Source organism: Leptosomus discolor, chromosome 5, assembly GCF_034619465.1.
Source record: "Leptosomus discolor isolate bLepDis1 chromosome 5, bLepDis1.hap2, whole genome shotgun sequence".
In the NCBI taxonomy this organism is placed as follows: Eukaryota; Metazoa; Chordata; class Aves; order Leptosomiformes; family Leptosomidae; genus Leptosomus; species Leptosomus discolor.
The window spans coordinates 18,864,573-18,887,460 of record NC_141395.1 but is presented as its reverse complement, the minus strand read 5'-3'; the positions used below and the strand labels follow the sequence as shown (position 1 = coordinate 18,887,460).

Here is a 22,888-nt window from a genome sequence, read left to right as displayed (position 1 = left end):
TGTAATATGTCTTAAATGTTTAAAATACCCAGAGATACTAAAAAAAGCAATTTTCCTCAGTTGTGCTAAACGAAAGGGCATTGTACAGTGGGTTGTGCTTTTAAGATAATCAATTTCTTGTGCAAAACAGGAGCATACTAATTGAAAACCTTTGCAAAACGTCATAAAATAGCTGTAGGATGCTAACAGGACTTTTCCCCCTTGGTTTGTCAGCTTCGAAGGAATGGATAGAAATTATTCACATCTCCACAAAGCAAGAGGAAGCAAACATTTCCTGAGTATAAAAACATGTCTTCCCTATCCCCACAGCTCATCCTCAGCTAAACCAGGAAATAAATACTCTTAAGAAAAACAAAATGGGTGGCTGAGAAGTAGTAATCTCCAATTCTTCCTGCTTTTTTGCATTTTTGCTATTTGGTAGGGTTTTGAATTCCTGATTCTTTTTAGCTATAAGGAGGAATTGCATTTTTGTAGAGACTGTACACTATAAACCAAATACCTATTCATTAAAAACTGCTTTTTAGCTATTAAAATGAATACTGTCCAAGAAACTAAGAAGGCATTTATTCACACTTCAACAAATTGTATATGTGTCTCATGCTAAGCATCTGCTCTTCTAAGGACAGATAACTGTAAGAGCTGATAGTATATCTGATTTTGCATCTGTTTTTGCTACTTTCGATTACTTCTCAGTGAAATCTGGAATTGTAACCTACTGAGCTGGAAGAAAAGATCCTCTGTACCAAATTAATACTAGTTTGTATTTGCTGATGTTGGTAACTGCACCACTAACGATGATGATATATGCTGATTCTTACTGAAAACACAAATATGCAAAGCTTAAATGAAGAATCAAAGGTAGAGAGGTTGTGAACAAAGCTTTCTTGATCTTGTGAAGAATTTACAGCAGCATGTAAGATTATTGAATTGTCAGTAAAGCCAAGGATCTGTGGGGTCTGGTTTTTTTGGTTGTGGGATTTTTGTTTTTGTCGTTCTTTGGGGTTTTTTTAGTACGCAGATCCTAACTCCTCAAATAGTCTTCACATTAATGGACAAAATATAATTTTAGTCATTTTGTAAAGACAATCAAAACAGTAGTTGGCTTCCATAGTAATGAATTCTAATTAATTTGGAGGTATCAATATTTATATCCCAAGTAAAATAATAAAGCACAACAATGAGAACTACTTGGCTGTTTGGATATTTTGAAAGTACCATTTTTCTCTCTGAAGTACCAGAGAGTCAAAGGGACAATTCATAAGAAAGAAAGGAAGTAGCTTTATGTCAAAACCACATGACCACTTAACAGCTTCTCTTCAAGGCAGCACTCTAATTTAGGTTCACAAGGAAGTCTTATTTTGCACATGGTGAACAATACGATCCAATGCGTGAAACAAGGCACACCTGGCTGAGTTGATTAACCCAGTGCTTGAATATCTTAAGCTGGTAAAGGAGATTTTGCTGAACCGAACAAATTAGCCAAATTAACAATTTCAAAACACAACTTGTACTAAACTAGATTATGCATACCCATTAACTGTGCAAATAAAATAACTGCAACTTTTAATGTAATGTTTAATTATGCACCAAAAATGATTGGCCCAGCTTTTGGTGGTCAGTACTCATTATGTTCCAGTAGCAAATCTTTAGGTACGTGATGACCATAAAGCAACTGAGTGATTCCAAAGAGTTTCTCAAAGAACAGTGTGTCCTCCAACAACAGAAAACAAAATATGGACAAAATGTTCTCAGCAATGTCTCCTTCTACACTAGGGCATAGATGCGGTGAAGAAGAATTTAAAAATGGAAACCATATGGTTTGATTCTGTTCTCCAAACTCAGTATTCTGCTGGATTGAATAAATTTCTATATCAAGTTTTTGTAAGAGAATGTTTACCCCTAATTAAATAGCAGGATTAGAGTAGGCTACCACAAGGACTAGCAGTATGGTATTGACAGTTATTTTCTGAAATTCCTGTTATTGGGAAGTTAAAAATTTGATACATGGAGAAACAAAAACTCCCTGTGTTTATCTAAGCTTAAAAGGGAGCAAGAGCTTAAGGTTCAGTACACCTAAGATGCAGCAGAGAGGGAGATATGCGCGCCAGATAAAACCTTTTGTACTGCTCAGAGGCTGCTCTGAGCTTGGTTTTTGGATCCAGGTGAAAAGATTGCTGGGGCTGGTTACGTTCCCTTGGCTGTGCTGTTGGCTTAGAAATGCCCTGAACACTGGAAGAGCAGTGAGGAATGGGAGCCAGCTGTACTAAGCCAGCTCTTGCTGACAGCTCCCTTGACCCTCTTCCTCAGTTGCAGGGAATTGCCTTTGCTCCTTTTGCACCAGGTGGTATAGAGGAGCTGAGGGCTGCAGCATAGATGAGGCCGATCCCATGGACTGCTCAGGTTTTTCCTCTTCAGGTCTCAGTTGAGATGAATGGGTTGGGCTTCCACATACAGAGAGATAGACTGTGGTGTGGGCTTGGCTGTTAAGACCATTAGTTTCACGTAAATGTTTTGAATCGTACTGTTCAAAATAGAATACTCTGTGTTTGGGGAGGTGAGGATGCTGTCTTTAAAGTTGCACATCACTGATTTGCAGAAGTCAGTGTTTGTTACATGCATTTTTTTAGGGTCATACTGAAGGATAAAGTTACTCCCTTTCAAGCAGGATTTTACTGCATTTAGAGCACATGCAAGGTGCTCGCTGACCATGTTGAGCACTGAATAAGGCCATGTTTGAATAAGAAAGGTTTTTTTTTTAAAAAAAGTGGATACAGACTAGGCATTCCCACCTTCATGTTCTTTTAGTGTTACAAATAATATACAGGAATTGCTTTGGAAGTATTTGCTTTACCCATTTTGTTCTAGTTATTTACCCTAGGCTCAAGTAAGGTTTGTTTTGATGTGGATCCATTCAGCAACTGCAATGTAATTTAGCATTAACTGATCTGCTCTCCCACATGACCCTCCTTGCTGGTTTGCCTGTTTGTTGTGCGCTCTCTTGTCTTTGGGTCACCTGGTGAGAATATTGCCTCCATACCAAAATTTTTGTGTTCAGACAGGTTCTCTTCCCTTTCACAATTCTGCCTTATGGTGAGTTCATGTACTCAGAGCCACTTATATGTTATGAAATCCATGCCTGGTTTTACCATGTGATTCTGGCTCTTAGAAATAAAGAGCATTCCATGAAGGGCAGTGCTAAGATGCTAAGATGTAAAAATTAATCTAGAATAAACACAGAAGATATGCAGCATTGTTTCTGCATAGGAGAGGAGTTCTGACAGCACTGCAGTAATGCAAGGGGTAACAGCAGAATCTCTAGGAATGCTCTTTTTACAGCTGGACTGGACTTAGGCAAAGAGAGATCAGTGTTCATCTTCAACACTAAGTTCAGGACAGTTCAGGATGGAGGACCTAAGCAGCTCTAAAAGGCAAGGACTTTCCGTGATTTCAGAGATCCTTCTGGCATGTTAAGTGTCTGAGTCAACGTCAGGTGGTAGAGAAACCCTTCACAGCCCAAGCTGGAAGACAGTTTGAAAGTACTGCAAAGGCAAGCACTGTGAACTTGGTAGTATGAGCTATATTATGTTAAGCTGTTATGGACAAAGATTTGAATGATTCATTCCTGGCAACCCGTATCAAGCCTCTCGCTGTTTATTCTTATTGTACCTCCTCTAATGCACCCACAAATAAGTTCTTTCAACACTTAAAATAACACTTGTGGCGAAGACTTCAAGCTACTTCATTCCCCATTCTTTGTCATGCTCGTGATGGCATCTTATCGCCATCACATTTGCAAGTGTGTTTGTTATACTAGCAGATGTACAAAGGGAGAAAAAACAAACAGTGGTTCAGTTTGATCAGTGTGCTTCGTTTTCTAAGGACCCTTTTCTTTCAACGTCATGGAAGTCGTCAAAATTAGGCTTCAGAGATGCTTTAAATGTCAAAAGTATTCTTAGCTATTGTAATAAATCTGTCATTGCGATTATTTGCATTGGGTTTGACCATGTTGCTGAACAATGTGATTTTTAAAAAGTATATGGTGATGCTTTGCTTCAAGCCCTCCACTTCAAAAGTATCTAAGACAAAGGTATAGTGCTGTGTTTTGACATTGACATTGCCTGGCAGTACATCTTCTTAGGGCAGCTGAGTAAGGTGGAGGTTGCCCTTTCATTTCTGCAGAAAGAGTATGTAATGGGCAGTGGTAAGCATTTTCGTAATAAGTAAGAGTACTGTGGATCTTCCACATTTGGATTTTGAACAAGTTTCTTCTTTATCTCCTATCCAAATATACGTTTGTATTGGTGTTCTGTACTATAGCAATAGCTTGTACACTTGGCACACAGACTTGTTACTGGACAGACCCCCTTTAGTCCCGTAACCAGTGCACCCTGGCAATTATTTAGCTGCCACTTACCCAAGCCCTTTTTTCCTTAATACGTTAGTTGATGTTGGTACAAGTGCTATATAGGAAAGAGATGCAAAGCTGGAAACATCTTTCCATCTCCAAAGATAATTGAGACTAAAGAGAGAACGTGTTAATAGCACTCAAAAAAAAAAAAAAAAAAAAAAAAGAAAAGAACTAAATTGCTGCTGAACATTCATTTGATGTTATTTTGGGGAGGGAAAAACCTACTTCATAAGGAATACCTAGTTACTTGTCACCAGCCAGATTAGCAGTTATTTCTCAAGATTAGCACTTAATTTAAAAGAAAGCATATTTTAAAAAATTGCTTCAGAGGAGAGACAGAGGGAACGAGCAATCGCCAATCATTGTTGAAGTGATTCTGCCAGCCGTGAGAGATATGCTCTGCAGTAGGTAGCAAGTCTCACCAAGCACACAGTAAGGCTTTGGAGCAGAAGAGTAGCCTCAGTAGGATTCCTAAGACAACTACATCTGCATGAGCTTTGAGAGGAATGATGATCTTCATGCATGACCTAACATCATAATCATCTTTGGAACCTTAAGTTTTCTCTTCCTTGCTGTGTTCTTTTTGTAAGCAAGCGGTATGTATTAGTTTGCCCCATGACTTAGATGTGTTCAGTAGCTCATTGATTTCTGGTGAATCTTGATTGTGGTTGCACCCAGCAACTGAGCAGTTGAAGACAGGAGCCTGTGTTAACAGCAGTATTAGGACTGCAGAATTCAGGAGGAAGGAAGTGGATTTTCATGACGGTCATCACTTGAAGGAAGCACTTAGGAGGAACTGCAAGGATTAGCTTCCCTAATACCAGACCGCATGGTGGGAGCAAGGAGGGGATGTAGCCCTCTGCCAGGTTCAGGTGGGGTGAGCTGCTTCATAGCGTGAGTGGAGAGCTAGCACTTAGGAGAAGTATTCACAGAGAAAATGGTAGGAGAAATCCTGGCAATAGCTGCTATTGTTATCCTGGTTCTCTGAATCGTTCCTAGACTCACTGCTGAAACTTCTTGGCAGTCTTCCATGGCAGCTGGTTCTTTGCAGGAGCTGTGCTATCTAGGACAGTGAATTAAATCAGTAGCAGTCTTGCACATTGGAAGATGGTCCATGAAGTGGCTGTAAAGAACAGACATGCAAACACCTATTTATGGGCTGGTGTGCATCAGCATCAGTGGGGCAGCGCAGTCCGTAGCCACCCTTGACTCCCTTCCGTGACCAAACTGGCTGAGGGTTGCGGTTACTTTGTTTACATAGGTAGCCGGCACTGTAGTTTTTCAGCACCACCTTTCTACACTGTCAAGAACTGAAAGAGTAGCAGGGACAAGATCATCATTCAGGGATTTTTTTCCCCACAAAAGATTATGTAGCTCTTCACTTTAAGAAGCTTAGGGAAGCTGATAGGATATGTAGAGTGCTGGCTGTCAAATGTAATGCTGGGTGCGAGCAACTTGGGACACGAGAGTTAAGTTGGAGAGCACTGTCCCTGAACAGTTTGCCTCTGTCATTGGTAACGTGCACGTTTACTCTGCACTCAGAAAAATTCTGGAGAAAGTTTGAAAAATTTTGACTTGCGAATTATAGAGCTTTTTAAATGGAATTGGAAATTCCATTTAGAAATTATTTGGAAATAAGTGGCACTAAGGAAGTACCTGCTCCAACTATTAGGCACAATTTCTATTGCTTTATTACAGCTTCTAGCATGGTATATTTAGGTATGCACTGATTTTTGTTGATGCTTGTACATTTTTAGGCTATAGATGGATAGTTTTATTTTATACTAGTGTAGGTGCTCACAATTTCAGATACAATAGGGAAGCCAACACCTAATGGCTGATGTCTTAGGTGTCCCCTTGCAACTCTTTGAAGCCATACAATAACTCATCGAATAGACAGAAGGTGCTTGAAACTTGTCACAATGAGTGGTAACTACACTGAAACATGTATTTTAATGTTCTTTAGGGGGAAAGTACTTTGTAAATAGGCTTCATCCTTGAATAACTGTCCCTTTGCAAATGAACAGTTATTTGAGTACTCTAATTAACTTTATTTGTTAGTCTTATTAGATATTTTGAAGAACTTTTAAGACTAATACAGCTACTGCAGAAATTGAGTTAGTTGTCTTTTAAAATAGTATCTTTTTGAAATAATACTCACCCTGAGGTTATATTTAGCAGGTGAACTGGGAAAACTTCATTCTTCCCCAAATTTCACTTTCTTATGGTGATAACATTTCTCATAATTTTCAGTTCATTTTGAGTTCTTGTACAATGATAAAGAACCTCTTGGCACATAGTGCTTAGGTATACCTGTTAATGTAATAAGGTACATTATAGTCTCATGTGAAAACGAGCTCGTGTTGCTTCGTTTCTGTCTTGTATACTCACAACACTGTGTCAAATGTAGTTCACAAACGAACAGAGGAGGTTATGGTAAGGAACTTGGGAAACCTGTGCTCCGTTTCTGATTCTGCTGCTGATGCAGGCCAAGGGAGTTACTTTTTTTAAACTGAAACTGGGATTTGACTTCCAAGGAAAATTGCAAGTTTTCACCAGCAACGACAAATTCTATTCTAAATATGATCAAAAAGCCTAATACTTACAGACTTTTCAGAGCATTTCAGAAACAGCAATCATTCCTATAGCTGGGATTGCTGTCTGCCTGTTTCCCAAGCTTAATTGCTCTTAAAACTCTGGGTGCTCACCTTTGGACTGTATAGCAGGTTGGCACCTGGGCTGCCCAGTTATTGAGAAGCCGAGGAACAGGCAATGAGTTTGTTTTTCTTTTTAAAAAAGAAAATTGAAACTTTTGTGAGGGATGTTTTGGTTTTAGTTTGAATTGTTTACATTTCAATTTCCCGTTTTAAAAAATACAGAAAATTTTTTACCACCTTTGCTGATCAGCTTTCATAAATCCGACTGGTCACCTTCCAGAACAGTTTTTATTCTTTTTGTGTTTGTCAGTGTTAGGGGGAAGAGATAGCTAAGGTTTTTACTGTTTTTTGTCGTTGGATTCCCCCCCCCCCCCCGTATCATGTTAGTTAGCAAGCCTAGCACTGGCAAGGCAGCCTGTCTGCTTTATCTCATATATATATATTGAGAGAGTCGAAGCTTATGTCTAAAATGTGGTTTCTTATATGTACCAGCATGTTGACTGTATTGTGTTCTTTTCTATAAAGCACTTTTTCTCTGGCTTGTTTTGGGATTCTTGTGTGCCACTGTGAACTTAGGGAGACCAGAACAAGATCAGACTTGAAGTTGTTCATCTTTTTTTGCCACTTCCATCTACATATGAATTTTCATCATATAATTATATAGTTTATATATTATTCCATTTTGTTAAAAGGGTAATAGGATATAAAATAGTGTGAATTGGTATCTGTTGTAATAGGATGTTCTTTTCCTGTTTTCATTACGTATGTATCATACATTTTAGGTATGGGAAAATTGTATCCACAAAGGCTATTTTGGATAAGACAACAAACAAATGCAAAGGTATGTATATTTGCCTTTATATTACATTCACTTGAAAGTCATGATTGATTCTATAAAATGCATTAATGTTATATTTTAAGTGCTTTTAATCTTTTTTACCATTCTTATTCCTAAACTAGTCTTATTCTTGCCCATGGTTGATGGGTTCAATACATGTGTATCCAGTGAAGCTGGCAGACTGCCTATGTCAGGGGTGCAGCCAAGCCAGAGTGAAGCTGACACGCACAGTACTGGTTGGCAGTTTGCCTCTGTTTTAAAAACAAAAATGAAGTTAAAAGCAGCTTTTCACCTTTTGCCTGGAGAAACTAGGGAAGCTTACAGAAAAGCATTCAATTGTACTAAGCATCTGAAAAAATTATATATTGTGGAAATCAGCTCAATTTATTAGAGTAGTTTAAAGCAGCACTTAATTACATGTTCCAATATTCTAATTGTATTTTGTTATATGCTACTGAATGTATTGGGAGCAAAGAGAGGGTTTGTTTTCACCAGCGTAAATGCAGCTGGAAAAAAATTAGAGCTCCTTTAGGTAAGCTGGATGCATCAGTTCACAAATTTTCATCACTTGTAATTGCCGTGAGGTCATATCCCAGCGACGTGCATGGTGGCAGAAGGTGTGGTAGCAGACACTGAAATAACAGATTTCAGACTTTTTACAATTAAGAGCATAATTTCTAAGCAAAGTGTATATGTTGTGACTAGGAAAGAGGAGATGTCCTTTTCAATGATTTTAATTCATTAATACCTATGAAAGCACTTAACTGATTTAGTCTGTCCATTCCCCCAATTCCCGAAGACTTCAGTAGCTCTGTCAGTGATACAGAAATTCTCACATTAATGTTTTAAGAGATTTAAGCTGACTTTTCCAATACAGATTTTAAATCTCACTGGTGAAAAGCTGTAACTTAACAGTCTGTTGTAACAATATGCAGCAAGTTAAGGCTGCAGGGAAGCTCACTGCATGTCGCTGAAATTGCAGAAGGAATGTAAGTAGGCAGAATGCAGATACCTAACTGGAATTCAACCAAAAGATTGACAGCATCTCTGGCTCTTGCCAAAAAAACATACCATGGGATTTAAACTAACTGGAACAATGAGCAATTGAGTTTATATGTCATCTAGAAGATGGCAAAGCCAGCTTTGATGATATGCTTGGTATCAGTATGTAACTTCATCTATATTGCACCCTGTGGTGCGGTGGTGTTGATAACCTAGGCTGTCATGGGTATGGAAAGCTAGTTTTGGGTATGGAAAGCTAGTTTTGCCTTGGCAGCACAAAACTTGATATGAGCTAATTCACTCTGTTTCATGTCAAGATTTAACAGTCCACAACACCACATGTTACACAGAACAATATGTTGCTTTCTTCAGCTTCTTGGCAGGTTAAATAAGCTTGCACTGATGTACAAGGCTGCTCAAGTTGTTTTTCCCGAGTTGAAGACTTTAAAGCTGGTTCAGTTATATCTTTACACAATCTTTTTGTTCTCAGTATAGACATGTTGTAAGAGAATACTGTTACCTTCTGAAGAAATAGTTCCATTTTCTACTCCTCTAGAGGGTTTTTTTTTAGTTGTTGGGGTTTTTGTTTGTTTTCTTTTAACCCAACTTAGACATTGGAGAGGGATTTCTTTAATATATGAGGCAGTTTGCTGGTGGGAAGGAAGGGGGTTGAAAAATATAGAAATGAGATTTGCAATAACATCTAGGGCAAGTAGCTTCCAAACTCTGACTGCCTTTTGGTGAGACTTGAGCATCCAGCTCCCAGGTTGCATGAAAAATTCCAGCCTGTAAGGTCGGTGTCTGTAAAGGCCATGGTGTATTGCTGTTCAGATGTCGTAGAATCCATTAGCTGTATGTTGTTCAGAATAAGAAAAGAAGTTATTGCAAATACATGGAAATTGTTACAATTAACTTTGCGTTTATGTTAACATTTAAAGATTGCATTATATAGCATAGAAAATGCTTTCAGGACAATTTTTTACTCATTTCAGTAACAACAATGGGAAAAGCTCGTTTGATTTCACTGAAGCTCGATTTTCACTCGCTTTTAAAACTTAACTGTCTTTTATGTGTATACGATGAAGCAACTAATTCACCAAAAATTGGATTGTGATGCAGTAAATATACATCTCTTAAACTAATTTCTCCCAATTTTGAGAGTCAGTGATGTGTAATTTAGAGGCTTATTCGTCACTTATTCAAACTGGACTAAGAATTTAGAAAAATTGACTGATTATGCTTTACTCGGTGGTCTCTACGAAATAAGCTGATGATGTTACATTTGATCTTAGATAATACGTACCAGATAACACAAATATTACTTGTTAGCAGTTTGGACAAAATCCTGGTAATGAGTGGGCATGGAAATTGATTTGTTCCACTAGGGTAGGTCCCCACCAGTTTCAAGGCTGAAGGACTTTGGTAGATCGGTTTTTTGGGACTACGTGAAGAACTTGGGAGTTCAAATTGGCCCACTTCACCAAGAAAAAAATAGTGTTAAATAACTATGCTAGTAGCATATGAACTGTTTGATTATAAGCTGCTTGCTGTCTCTTTAATGAAATATGGTTTATATTTCAGGTTACGGTTTTGTTGATTTTGACAGCCCGGCAGCTGCTCAGAAGGCGGTTTCTGCTTTAAAGGCTAGTGGAGTCCAAGCACAGATGGCAAAGGTGAGTTAAAATAACGGGCTAATTCTTGCCATTGGCTGTGAAGATGCCCAAGCTTGTACGTCAGCAGAGCATCGGCAATGTGAATTTTCAAGTTGCGGGCCCTTTATGGAGGGCACGGCCCTCAAGGTGCGTGATGTATTTGGTTAATAAAATGGGGACTTTCCACTGATGTGTGCCAAATCATCTCAACTAGTGAAATAAAGAAACACGGTATGGTAAAACCTCCAAACAGATCTGGTTGGATTTACCAATTTATTCATGATACTATTTTTGCATTGGCTTAATCAAAAGAAAGATTAGCAATAAATTGTAAGAACTACAGCAGGCTTAATGGTTTAAATACAACATATTAATTCTTGAAACAAGGCAATAGCTGAAGTAGTTTACAGCACAAAGGTATGAAAGGTTTTATACATTGCCTGCTTGTTGTCAGCAGCCTTGCAACTTGGGGATGAATTTTTAAGCACAGCATGGCAGAACTTAACCTTGTGACTTTGTCTTCAGACTTTATAGTGTATTTTCTGTCAACGTAAGTAAAAAAATCTGGGCATTCGTGACAGATGTCTTGAAATTCCTAGCCAACTCTCTGACAACCTATTTCTGCATCAGGGCATACCCAAACATTATTAAAAATAAAGACATACGATCTTTCTTGTTTTTCTCTCATTTTTACTGATCCTTGCCCCTGAGTCAGGTTATTAGCCAAAAGTGATCTTCAGAGCAGTGCTCTTTCAGCATCAGATAAGTTTCTCGAATGTATGACATCAGGGAGATGATACATTAGTAATGATTTTGTCGTGCGTTCTTGTTAGGTCAAATGGCCTGGTTCCAACAGAGTGCCATAAACACCACTACAAATTTATTTATTAAATAAAGAAAATATTACCAACATAATCTGTTCATATAATTTGTGGTACCTCTTAAAGCAATTTTTTTTAGTTTGAAAATGATATTCTAATTTAAAAAAATAATAAACCAGTAATTAACTAGTAATCTCAGAGGCTTTTTTTAATAAAGTAGTCTGCCACAGATCTAGCAAATCTTTTGTAGTTATCCATTAGGTACAGATTTTTTTCGGATGAGATATTTTCCACAGCTTCTCAGCTGAAGAGAACAGTTAAGCTAACAACATAAAATGTCTTTGGATGGACTCCAGGGCAACAAAATGGAAACCATATGTTTCATACTTAATGCATGTTTCATTACAGCCATGACACAAACGTACATGCTTACTGGAGAACACTTGGTTTTCGGGGGGGTTTGTTTTTTTTTTTGTTTTGTTTTTTTTTTAATAAGATTTTATGTGTGTTTAATATAGACTTTTAATTGTTAGTTTTCAGGTGATCACTTTAAAATATTAGCAAATCAGAATCCTCACCTGGAAGACACTATAAAAGTTTACTTGCGTTTGTGTACTCAGTATTTTATCCTTTTGCATGTTACCACCTGTGCCATGAAGTGGCCTTCTTGCAGTGAAACTGTTCAGGCTTTAGTCTGAATGTCACAGAAAGATTTGGAGGACAGTTTTCCGGCTGTCTGGCCAAAGGATTTCCTTACTGACCATTACAACTGTTTCAGTTTCAAAGAGAAATAAATGCCTGTTGGTGGGATTTGTCCGTGGGAAAGTGTTGTTACTGCGCTGTGCCCAGGGTGTCAGCCAGCAGCATGGGTCCTCAGAATTCTCAAGCTCCTCCCAAACGCAGTGGTAGTCCTTGACCCGCAGGAGCTGAAGGGGAAGGAAAATGTTATTGCTGAAGCCTTGTTCTGACTCTGGCTGCTGTAGTGTGGTGTCCTGCTGTAGCTATATGTTGGTGAGTTAAAAATTAGATCAGCCAGTTGATCTACAAATCCTAGTTTAGTAGAAGTGGTTCAGATCATACGTATTAAAACCTTTGTTTGTTTTTTTGGAGGTAACTTCAAATGTTTGACTTTGTGAGCTTTTCCTATCCATAGGGTAAGACCATGCCGTACTTAGTGGTCTGCTTCCAAGTTGATCTTACTCCAGAAAAATCTAGTCTCACCCACTGTGTTTTGGCTATTGCTGAGCAGACCGGGAGGGCGTGAGGCCCAAGACATGGCTTCAGGCCAAATCCTCCCAAATCTGTTCCAGGGGGGTCATTGTTGGTGGAGAAGTGGCCGCCTCTTAGGAGATGTCACAAAAGCGTCAGCAAGGAAACCCAGTGTCACACCATCACTCAAGAAACATTATGCCTTCAATTATTCTGCTCTTTTGAATTGGGAGCGCTTAACTAAAACGAAACAAGTTGGGAAGTGTTTTGCTCTGTGCTGGTTAACAGTATCTTCCAGTCACCACTGAAACAGAAATGCCTCCAGTGATTCCTGTTGGTCAGGTAATGGTGCTGATGAGACTGCATTGGCAAGGGGTGGGAGTAGCTTTTGGACATAATTTTAAAATGGAGGTAATGGGCTATTGCCCCTTTCCTCTCTTCCATTTGAGTATTATCAGTGTTCAGTCTTGTCAGGAGTCTTTTTCAGGGTGTACAAGTGTCTGTGGAAAGGGATCAGGAGATGATGTGAGCTCTACTGGTAGCCAGCTTGTTTCAGGACCTAGTACAAACCCAATAGCTTATCTCTTACTCTAGAAATAAGGTACGGAAAGAGCAGATACCTGTCTTGCAAGAGTACTGTTATATATAAGCTAGTTAGTAACTGGTGAGTGTCTAGTTTTTATTTTCATTCATTTTAATTTCTTGGAATGTCTTTAATGGTAATTATTTTATTGTCCTTGCTCCTAGAGGACTGCTTCAATAATAAACCAATAATAAGTGGTTCAAAAGCTCTGATTTTGCAGCGCTGTGCGTTCTTGCGTAAGATTAGTAGTAGTATTGAAAAGCTCTGCCCATTTTCTTCATTCGAAAAATTATAGTTGCTGTCAGAGTGAATTTTCTGAGAAATGTCTCTTCTCTTTCCCCCCCACCCCACAGGTAAAATTGGTGAGATAACTGTAGGTTTCTACACTGTTCAGAGCAGATAGCAAATGACTTTGTATAGGAAGATAGATGTACACAGAAAATCTACTGTATATTGGCATTTTAAATGGAGATTTAAAAAACCGAGAATCTGTAAGGGATGATTTAGAGATGGTGAGGTCTAAATGCTATGGAGATATGAGTCACCTAAATTCTCATAGGTTTTTGGCCTTGAACATAGCACAAGGTGTTCGAGTCGGTGCTCAAAGTTTTGTCTCATCAAATGGTGTTCAACTGAGTTCAACTGTAGTCACTGAAGCAACTGTGTTTCAGATGATTGGAAAAGTGGCCCTTTTAAATGGAAACTGGAATTTAATTTGTATTCTTCTGGATGTAAATTAATGTGTAAATATAAAAGATAAAAAAAGAACTTCTGAATAAGAACCATTAATTAAAAGTACAGTTCTCATCTTTCTATCTAGCAGACTTAAGCCAGGAGGAGAACGATTGTATTTGCAGCCCAGATAAAGTCAACTAGAGAATATCTATATTGTACTGACAGCAATGTAGAGATACACAAGGTAGCTAGAATAACAGCCTGGCTGTGGCAGCTTAGAGTTCATCGAGTGCTAAACAACTTCCTTCCTGGTGTGGCAGTGACATTTGTATAGCCATATTGTCTAGCTCATGGTAGGTTAACAGATCTCTGAGATAATATAGTGAAAGGCTTATATCTACTAAAAATGTTCCACATATGGAGTTACCACTTTTTGCAAAGAGCTTGTAATGTACTTTGGGCATCACAAGAAGGATTAACATACATTCCAGTGTTCTCACAATTGTATTTCAGCCCTGTCCTTAAAATTAGCGTAGGGTCCTCCCTTTAAAATGGTTTAATCATCCAAGTCCAACACTTGCTGTAGACTCAATGAGCCTGATCCTCCAGGCTTTATGTCGTTGAAGACCCTGCCTTCCTTCTATTCTCTCTCTCTCTCTGTGTTCATAAGATTTTTGGTTCCTCCATATGCACAACGTTGCTATAAGATTGTCAAGACTATTTATAACTTAAACAAGTGATGTTCATTCTTTTCCAGTTTGTGTTTTCCTAATTGTTTTTTTCTACAGAAACACAAACTTACCTTTAGTAAATGTATGCCATTTATAATAGAATCCATGAAAGTAGTCCATGGACATGGAAGATTTCTGTGGTCAATGAAACTCATTAATTTGAGCCAAGGAATGCTATTCCATATACTAATGTGCATTTTTGGGGGAAGACTCATTGTTTATCCTTTCAAAGATTTCCCCACAGTTGCACATTTTTAGGACTTAGGGCTTCAGATTAATAATGTTATAATTTCCTCCTTAAAATCTTCACTTCCACTGACACAATTAAATATGCTCCTGCTTATAGTGCATTAGCTCTCACATTAACAAATCACTAAATATTTTCAGATATTTTAGGCTTCTGCAAAAAATTAGGGACGTCATCAGAATTGTTTCTTATTCAAATTGTGTCAGAAGGATGCCTGTGATAACGATGCAAAGTATATTGTACCATCATATACTGACGCTTCCACCATTCTTAAGACACAATTTCTGTTTCCTGGAGCAGTCCATTGGCCCTCAAAGCAAAGACCAAACTCCCTGAAACTCATTACGTGGGGGTGGTTTTTAGTTTGTGTTAAATATTAGCCCATTGTCTGAGTTCACACTGATCCTTCAGAACCCAGAGATGATGTGAATTTGTAATCTTTATTTTTTACTAATGGCTACAAAGGCAGAACTGTGAAGCACTCCCCATGTGCTGGTAGATTTATCTTTCTTTCCAATTAAGTTCAGTGCAGCAGCATATTTTTTTTATAGGCTTAACTTACTTTAGGTGACTTTTTTCCTAAGCATATTTGGAAAAGATGAACTGTCACACTATATAAAGTGCGAACTGCACAGCAGGTATGGGGGTTTGCAGTACGAAAGGCTGTTTAGCCACTAGTCCTTATCTCTGTAACAGAAATCAAGGCTTTTCCACAGCTATTAAGCATAATGTATTAAAGGCAGCTTTCCTTCATGTCGCCAATGAAGAACATGGTTTTGAGTTAGCAAAAATGAGAAACAGCTAACTTTTATGGCTTTTAATAATGTATTGCTTTTTGTACTTGTCTTCACTGTGGCAACCTTCTGGAGAATTAAATCAGTTTTCATTCCTATAGAGTAAAGTAAGAAAATAAGTTTGGGTTACCATGGTAGCTAGTGCACTTAATCTAACTAGAGAAGGTAGGCATATTGCAATTTTTTTAATTCTGCATCTGGCCTTCTGAATGCCAAAGAACAGATGACAGGCAAACAGGAGATAACTCAAGGAGATTTCTACAGCAGTTTTTAGCAACTGTCTTGTAAGGAAGGTTTTCTTTTTACCTACTAGGTAGCATTTCCTTAGGTAATAGTATCAAGTCCTACTGTAATAGACTATTTTAGAATCATAGAATAGTTTGGGTTGGAAGGGACCCTTGAAGGCCATCTAGTCCACCCCCCCTGCAGTGAGCAGGGACACCTTTAGCTAGATCAGGTTGCTCAGAGCCCCATCCAGCCCGACCTTGAATGTTTCCAGGGAGGGGGCTTCTCACCAGGATGGTCACCTCCCTCAACCTGCTGGCCGTGCTTCTTTTGGTACAGCCCAGTATACGGTTGCCCTTCTGGGCTGTGAGTGCCCATTACTGGCCCGTGTCCAGCTTTTTGTCCACCAGTACCCCCAAGTCCTTCTCGGCAGGGCTGCTCTCAGTCCCTTCATCCCCCAGCCTGTATTGCTGCCAGGGATTGCCCTGACCCTGGTGCAGGACCTTGCACTTGGCCTTGTTGAACCTCATGACGTTTACACAGGCCCACTTCTTCAGCTTGTCCAGGTCCCTCTGGATGGCATCCCATCCCTCAGGGGTGTCAACTGCACCACTCAGCTTGGTGTTATCTGCAAACTGGCTGAGGGTGCACTTGATCCCAGTGTCGATGCCATTGCTGAAGATATTAAACGGCACTGGTCCCAGTACAGACCCCCGAGGGAGACCACTTGTCATCGCTCTCCATCTGGACATTGAGCTGTTGACCACTACCCTCTGGATGCGACCACCCAACCAATTCCTTATCTACTGAACAATCCACCCATCAAATCCATATGTCTTCAATTTAGAGAGAAGGATGTTGTGAGGACCTGTGTAAATATTTTAAGTAAATATAATCAATTTTCCTTCTTTGATTTGTAAAGGTTTTTTAAAGTCATTATAAAATAAATTGAAGGTAAGCTGAATTTTGCTTACTTGGGGGCTAAATGACTATCATTTCAGGGATTGCATGTGTGTTAAATAAGACTCTTAACAACCACTTTCCTTGTGTGCAGTGCTTCAGCCCACAAAGTCTTAATCTCAGTTGCTAAGCCATGCTGTGGCTTGTTTAGACAAGGGTCCAGTGCCCTGTTATGAACTGTGGTGGGCTTATTCAGCTTTCTGTTGAAAACAGCCGCATCTATGAGCAACATGCAGAACTCCCAGGAAGCACGCTGGTGCCCTTGTATCAAAGGGGAGGCAAGAATGACAAGGAATAAAAAGGGAACGTATGATTGCAGTGATTGAACACAGTGCTTATTGCAGTTAAAAATTCCTTTTCATACACTTCTTACTCCTTTTTGTAATACAGATGTGCCTGTGAAAATGAATTAAAATGTTTACCTTAATAATCATATATAGTGTTTATGCAATTCTGGAGAACAAGTGAAGATTATGGTAGTGATTTTTCCCCTGGATAGTCTTGTTAACAGTCTGTGGTCAGACAGTATTAAAACTGTGGTGAAAACAGACATATTTCAGTGAGACACAGGCCAATTGTAAATTTTGAAGTAGTTTCTATACCAAGGCAGACAAGCATTTAATCCCTTCCCTATCAGCCAGAGGATCTTCCATGCTGTGAGCAGTGCCTAGTCACATGTTTCTGAATGGCTATCTGTTCGCTCTGACCTTACACAGAGCAAGAGAAAACAGATGTCTTATCATTTTGCCAAGTTTCTTGCTTGCATTTAGGAACAGTTCCACACGCACAGGGAGGTTTCTGTTAATTTCTTTCAGATGATGGCAGAGCGTTTCATATTATGTAGGACTCCTGATCATCTCTTCCTACAGAAATTAATATTAGCAGTTGATTACTCCTGTCTCTTACGAGAAATACTGTATCTTGTAGTCAGCTTAAGTTAGTTTTTACGAATAAGTAGTACATTAATCTGCAAGAGCATTTTTCTGCTAGAGAAATTCTGGAGACGTGGCTAAAGGTGTTTGGTCAGAAATGATTTATAGAAACTTACTGACTTGAGTTGCTAAAAGTAAGACTTCCTAGTTTCTTCAGTAATATGTATACTTACAGTAGCCCACAAATTCCCTGACATTGCCCATCATCTGCAAATATTGAGCACTTTCAGGACTTGCTGAAGGTTCTGTTAACTGAGCACAACCTGTATGAGATACAAAGAATCTCAAATTAAGCAGTTTTCCTAAATTGTGTAGATTTTTTTTTAAAAAAAATCTCAGTAGTTCAGTGGTTTATATTTTAATGTTAGCTTGCTAGCCTGAAGTAGGAAGCTTTCCACTGACTTTAGTAATTCTTTTTGATCATTCCCATAAAATGATTCAAATAATTTCAAGTGATTTAAGATTTCTAAGGTGAAAGCAGCTTATAGATTTCATGTGTTTTAAGCACAGGAAAAAAACCTAGCTTTGAAAGCACTTAGAACAATTACAGTGTATAGGCCAGATTTGGGCTGAATTGTTATGTTTGTGGATATTTTCACCAGTTTCACTTTTTTTGTTGAATTCCAGAATAAAAATTAGAAACTTAGATATCAAAGGAATTATTTTTCTTTTCTGAAACAGAACTGTAGTAACCATATGAATTCAACTATGTTGAGACAGGTTTTGGTAAGGAAGGAAGTCCCAGAACTTAACATATTAAACTGTTTGCCAGAGAGACAGAGGGATGAGTTTCAAAGTTTGTCTGTCTCCTAACTTGAATTTTTAACTGTTTAACCATTTTCCATGCCAAAGCCTTGTATAAAAGCAAACATCTGTTTGTATGGTGCCTTTTGTGTAAGACAGGATAAAGATGGATGGGGGGTCCTAGTTGTGGTTGCCATTTGGAAGTCAGCTTGGAAATCCAGCATGTTCTGAGGAGAAGGAAATGACTTGCTGCTTATGATCTCCCTAAATGTACCCAGATAGCTGTTTTAAGGTTTAGTAGTCTTGTGGACATGACAGAAGCTGCATGGAGACATAAGTAGTGAACAGGAGGAGAGGAGGTGTTTTGCACATTAATAGGCATATTTTTTCTGCAGCCAAACAGTATAAAATTCCAAATACACGCTGGAAAGAGTGCTTCACATCTACCCCAACAGTATTATCTTAGTGTTGTAAATGAGCTCTTTCGAGAACCAGTCTTTTTTTTTTTTTTTTTTTTTCCTGCAAAGTGAAGAAGTGAGTGGATTAAATTAATCTGTCCTGATCTAGCTAGACTTGATGATCCTTATGGACCCCTTCCAACTTGAGATGTTCTGTGATTTGTCCTTACAGCTGAACTGCTGCCATTCCCCAGCGCGGCAGTGGGTTTGCACCTGCAGTGCAGATGCAACCTTGGTGCACTGTGGAGTGTGCTTGTTGGCATTTCAACTATTTTGTTATGAGATAATTACAGATGAATGAATTTTCAACTGGTATTCCAGAATTTCAGTGTGACATCCTCATCCGTTGGCCGCTTTTTTTGCGCTTTCTCTCCCATGTCTGCCGTCTTTACCGGTTCTAGCTGTGGACATATGTAGGAGTATTTTCAAACTCCTTTTTTTCCGCTGTGGTTAGTATGTCCTGTCGAAGGATCAAAAGCAGAAATAATTGAATCTCTGTGAGTATTCAGGCTGTAATATAGACTATGACATAGAGAAAGAGTCAGGAAAGCAGAAGTAAGTCCTTTCCAGTCACCCGTTCAGCATGTGCCTGACCAAAACCTAATCTTGTTACTAATACAAATACGAATTGTTTTGTGGGCCACAAGTCAAATTTTTCCATCACAAAATACTTTCTGTTCAGAGAAAGCAATTTCCTTAGCACAATTTCCTCAGATGCACTTTTTTTTCCTCCATTCCTGAGGGATTGGCAGAGTTAGCGGTAAAGTTGCTAATATTCTTTCGGAGTTGAGCATTCACCTCTCTGACAATGTTATTACATGATTTTATGACATGAAGTTTCTTCTGCTAGATGGATAGGTAGAAGAGTTGAGCTTCCCAGCATGTATGGAGGAATATCTTCATATGTTACAGTGAGTCGCAGTAGGTCTTTGTGTCCCTTTTGGTAAGGAAAGCTCCTGAGCTCTCATCCTGAATACACTGCCTGTATAATGCAAAAGTGTGGTAACCCTCTAGATTGGAACAGGAGCCTGGGAGAAGGGGAATGTGATCTACTTAGTTACCTGAATAAAGCAGATTGCTCTGACATTCTGCAGTTGACTGAATTTCTTTCTCTTATTAGGTGTTTCTGTTTGTAAGCATTTCTTTTTTGCATGTAAATTACATTTTTATTAGTGTGAGCAGAATGGGACCATTTTTATCCTTTCAAATGTTGTTAGGCTTTTTAATGAGAACATTTTTATAATATAATTCAGACTTTCTGTTATTATAGAATAAAAACATTAGTGAAGTAGATAAACATATGCAAAGGGTCTGATTTTCCAGCTTATATACAGTTTTAGGTTTTTCAGGGAAGTTTTGGGATAATTGTGTGCATTATATTTTATAACATAATAAAAAGTAAAATAAGCCAATTTTTTTTCTTTCAAATACTATTCTGAGTTTCAGGAATTTATGCTATAGCTACAAATGCAATTTTGTGATCCTTGTGGCTAAAACCTCCTGTAAAGCTTTTGCTGATAGTGTTTATTAAAGAAGGAAGTAAGCCTGTGTATCTCAAGGTACAAAACTAAATTGACCAATACAGTCTAAGTTACAAGCTAATTCTAAAAACATGAAAGCTGTCTTCATTTCACGTTCCTATCTGAAGAAATTTGAACTGTATGTCAAAGACATAACTGTAATGGGGTTTTCCCATCACGGTTCAACATTGCCCAGCTATGAATATTAATGTCAGCTCTGGTCTCAGCGAATCCATTTTCTTGTCTTCTCTTTCTGCTGGTTTTTCTAATACAAAAGAGAAATCAGATGTTCTATGATAATTTAAATCACAAACTTTTATGTGTACTGTATAGAGTCAGTGTTTTGGGGGGGATGCATGGGTAACACGAGGAGAAACATACTCTGTAGTCATGCCATTTGTAATGGACTGTAAAGGGACTGACAAGGGTAACGCTTGGGCACTTGGAAAAGTTTGTGTTTTGTAAGCTGTGTGGGATTTCAGTGTGCCTAGGAATTACAGTCGTATCAGTGGCATGGTGCAGATCAGGAAGATGTAATGGAAACATGTTTTCCTTTTATAGGTCCTTTGATGCTGAAGTTTCTTAAAAACCTTTACAGAAAACTTGAAAGCCCTTTCTAAATAAGTGTGAGACTAGGGGTGAAAATGCAAATAGGGAAGGTCCATAAGCACAGAATTTGCTTCTCTGTTTTTAAGTTTCATTAATTTTTGAACATGAGATTTCATTTCTGTGCCTAAAAGGCGTGACATCCCTGCCCAGCCCCTACTCCTTTTCTTTTTTTGTCCTAGGGAAAACCAATCCCAACTGAGAGGTGATAACCAGGATAGCAAATTATTAACTTATGCAATATGCTACCAAAGGTACTGAGATGTTATTAATATAAGGGCAACTTAAGGACAAATTGAGGTCTAATCTGCATAAGGAGGTATGAATACCCATACAGGTATAATCACTTTAATAAATGCTTTAATTCCAGTAGGAAAGTGTTGTGGGTTTGTTTTTTGTTTTCTGGTTTAATTCAAACTTCCCTGTAAGTCAGTTAGCCCTCTTGCACAGAATGAAAATACACTGATGACTATGCCAACAAAATTTTATTTGTTTCAGGTCATACCATTCTAAATGCAAAAAAAAAATATATGAATATATATTGCATTCTACAGAGACTTAGGTCTACACAGGGAGCCACAATGACAGTATGGAGATTTTGCACAACTGTAAGGTCCAGGTCATATAGATCTGTGTAGATTAAGAGCGTGTTTCATCATGGAGTGTGGCTAGCAATTGGCAGTATGAGAGGGATGCAAGAGGTGCTCCATAACTGCAGGTGGAGAATCTGTAGACAAACATTGGAAACACTCAATTTCAATAAAAATGTTTCTTTGATTGAGATTGAATTTCATGGTACATACATCGGTCACACAAAGTAGATAGCCCAAGGTCAGGGGAATGGCGAAGACGTGACTAACTACTCCCTAATCGCTCACCTCCTGGGTCCCCTCCTCCTTCATTTTGTCTATCTCTAGAGAAAGTGTTTGGAAGGCTTTTGTATTGTCTGAATGCATAATGTAAGTGTTTGGTAAATACTCAGTAGCGTTCATGTGTAGAAGGTGACAGTGTCCCACGTACTTCTGTGTGTATCAGCCTATTCTCGTGGTAATATTAGGTGCATTGTCTCCTTATTTCCACAAATTATTTTCAAATTGTCATTCCAATGTTTTGTCTTTGTAGTTTACATCTGTCTTTTTTTGGCTCTTTCCACCAGTCTTGTATTTCTTTGTCTGCTACTTTTGTTCCTTTACCTTGTTTTTGCTTTTTTTTTCTTTCATAAAAATCTGAAACATCAAGTTGTAATACAGGCTATGAACTTGTCAATTATTTACCTTTATCTCCACTTTAAAGTGTCATTGTCAGCAGTAATAGGAGAAGGGGGGCTTTCTCAGGAATGCTGTATACAGTGACAGAAGATGGAGGTCACTAATGCTAGGGAAGAACAGCCTGTAGAAAGAGTCCTGAGAAGTAAAAATCTGGGCCAGTAGTTACTTGTAATTGTTGTTATATTTATATTAAAAATATCTTTCCAGTCGCAGCAACAACAACAATTCGTTTTAATTCTCTTTCAGCAACAAGAGCAAGACCCGACTAACTTATACATTTCCAATTTGCCACTTTCAATGGATGAACAGGAGCTTGACAACATGCTGAAACCATTTGGGCAGGTTATCTCTACGAGGATACTGCGGGACTCAAGTGGGACAAGCCGTGGTGTTGGCTTTGCAAGGTACTTCAGTGGCGTTGGCCATGCTGGCAGCTTTTATTCATTTTTTAAATTAAAAAGGTAGGAATAGGAGGAAAAGGTAGAAATTACTGAAAATTGTAAGTTTTTTAAAGAAAAGGGAGATCTAGATGGAGATACCAGCAGGGTTTTGTTAATT

At 38.5% G+C, this 22,888-nt stretch overlaps 1 protein-coding gene across 2 annotated transcripts in view; it reads left to right on the top strand.

The window, feature by feature from the left end:
• Positions 1-22,888, top strand: part of RBMS1 (RNA binding motif single stranded interacting protein 1) — a 95,746-nt gene that overhangs the window by 45,754 nt on the left and 27,104 nt on the right. For both annotated transcript variants that reach the window (XM_086464971.1, XM_086464970.1), the window contains exons 3-5: positions 7,848-7,906; positions 10,487-10,578; positions 22,577-22,734. In XM_086464971.1, coding sequence (XP_086321097.1) covers positions 7,848-7,906; positions 10,487-10,578; positions 22,577-22,734 — 309 coding nt within the window. The remainder of the gene's footprint in view (positions 1-7,847; positions 7,907-10,486; positions 10,579-22,576; positions 22,735-22,888) is intronic.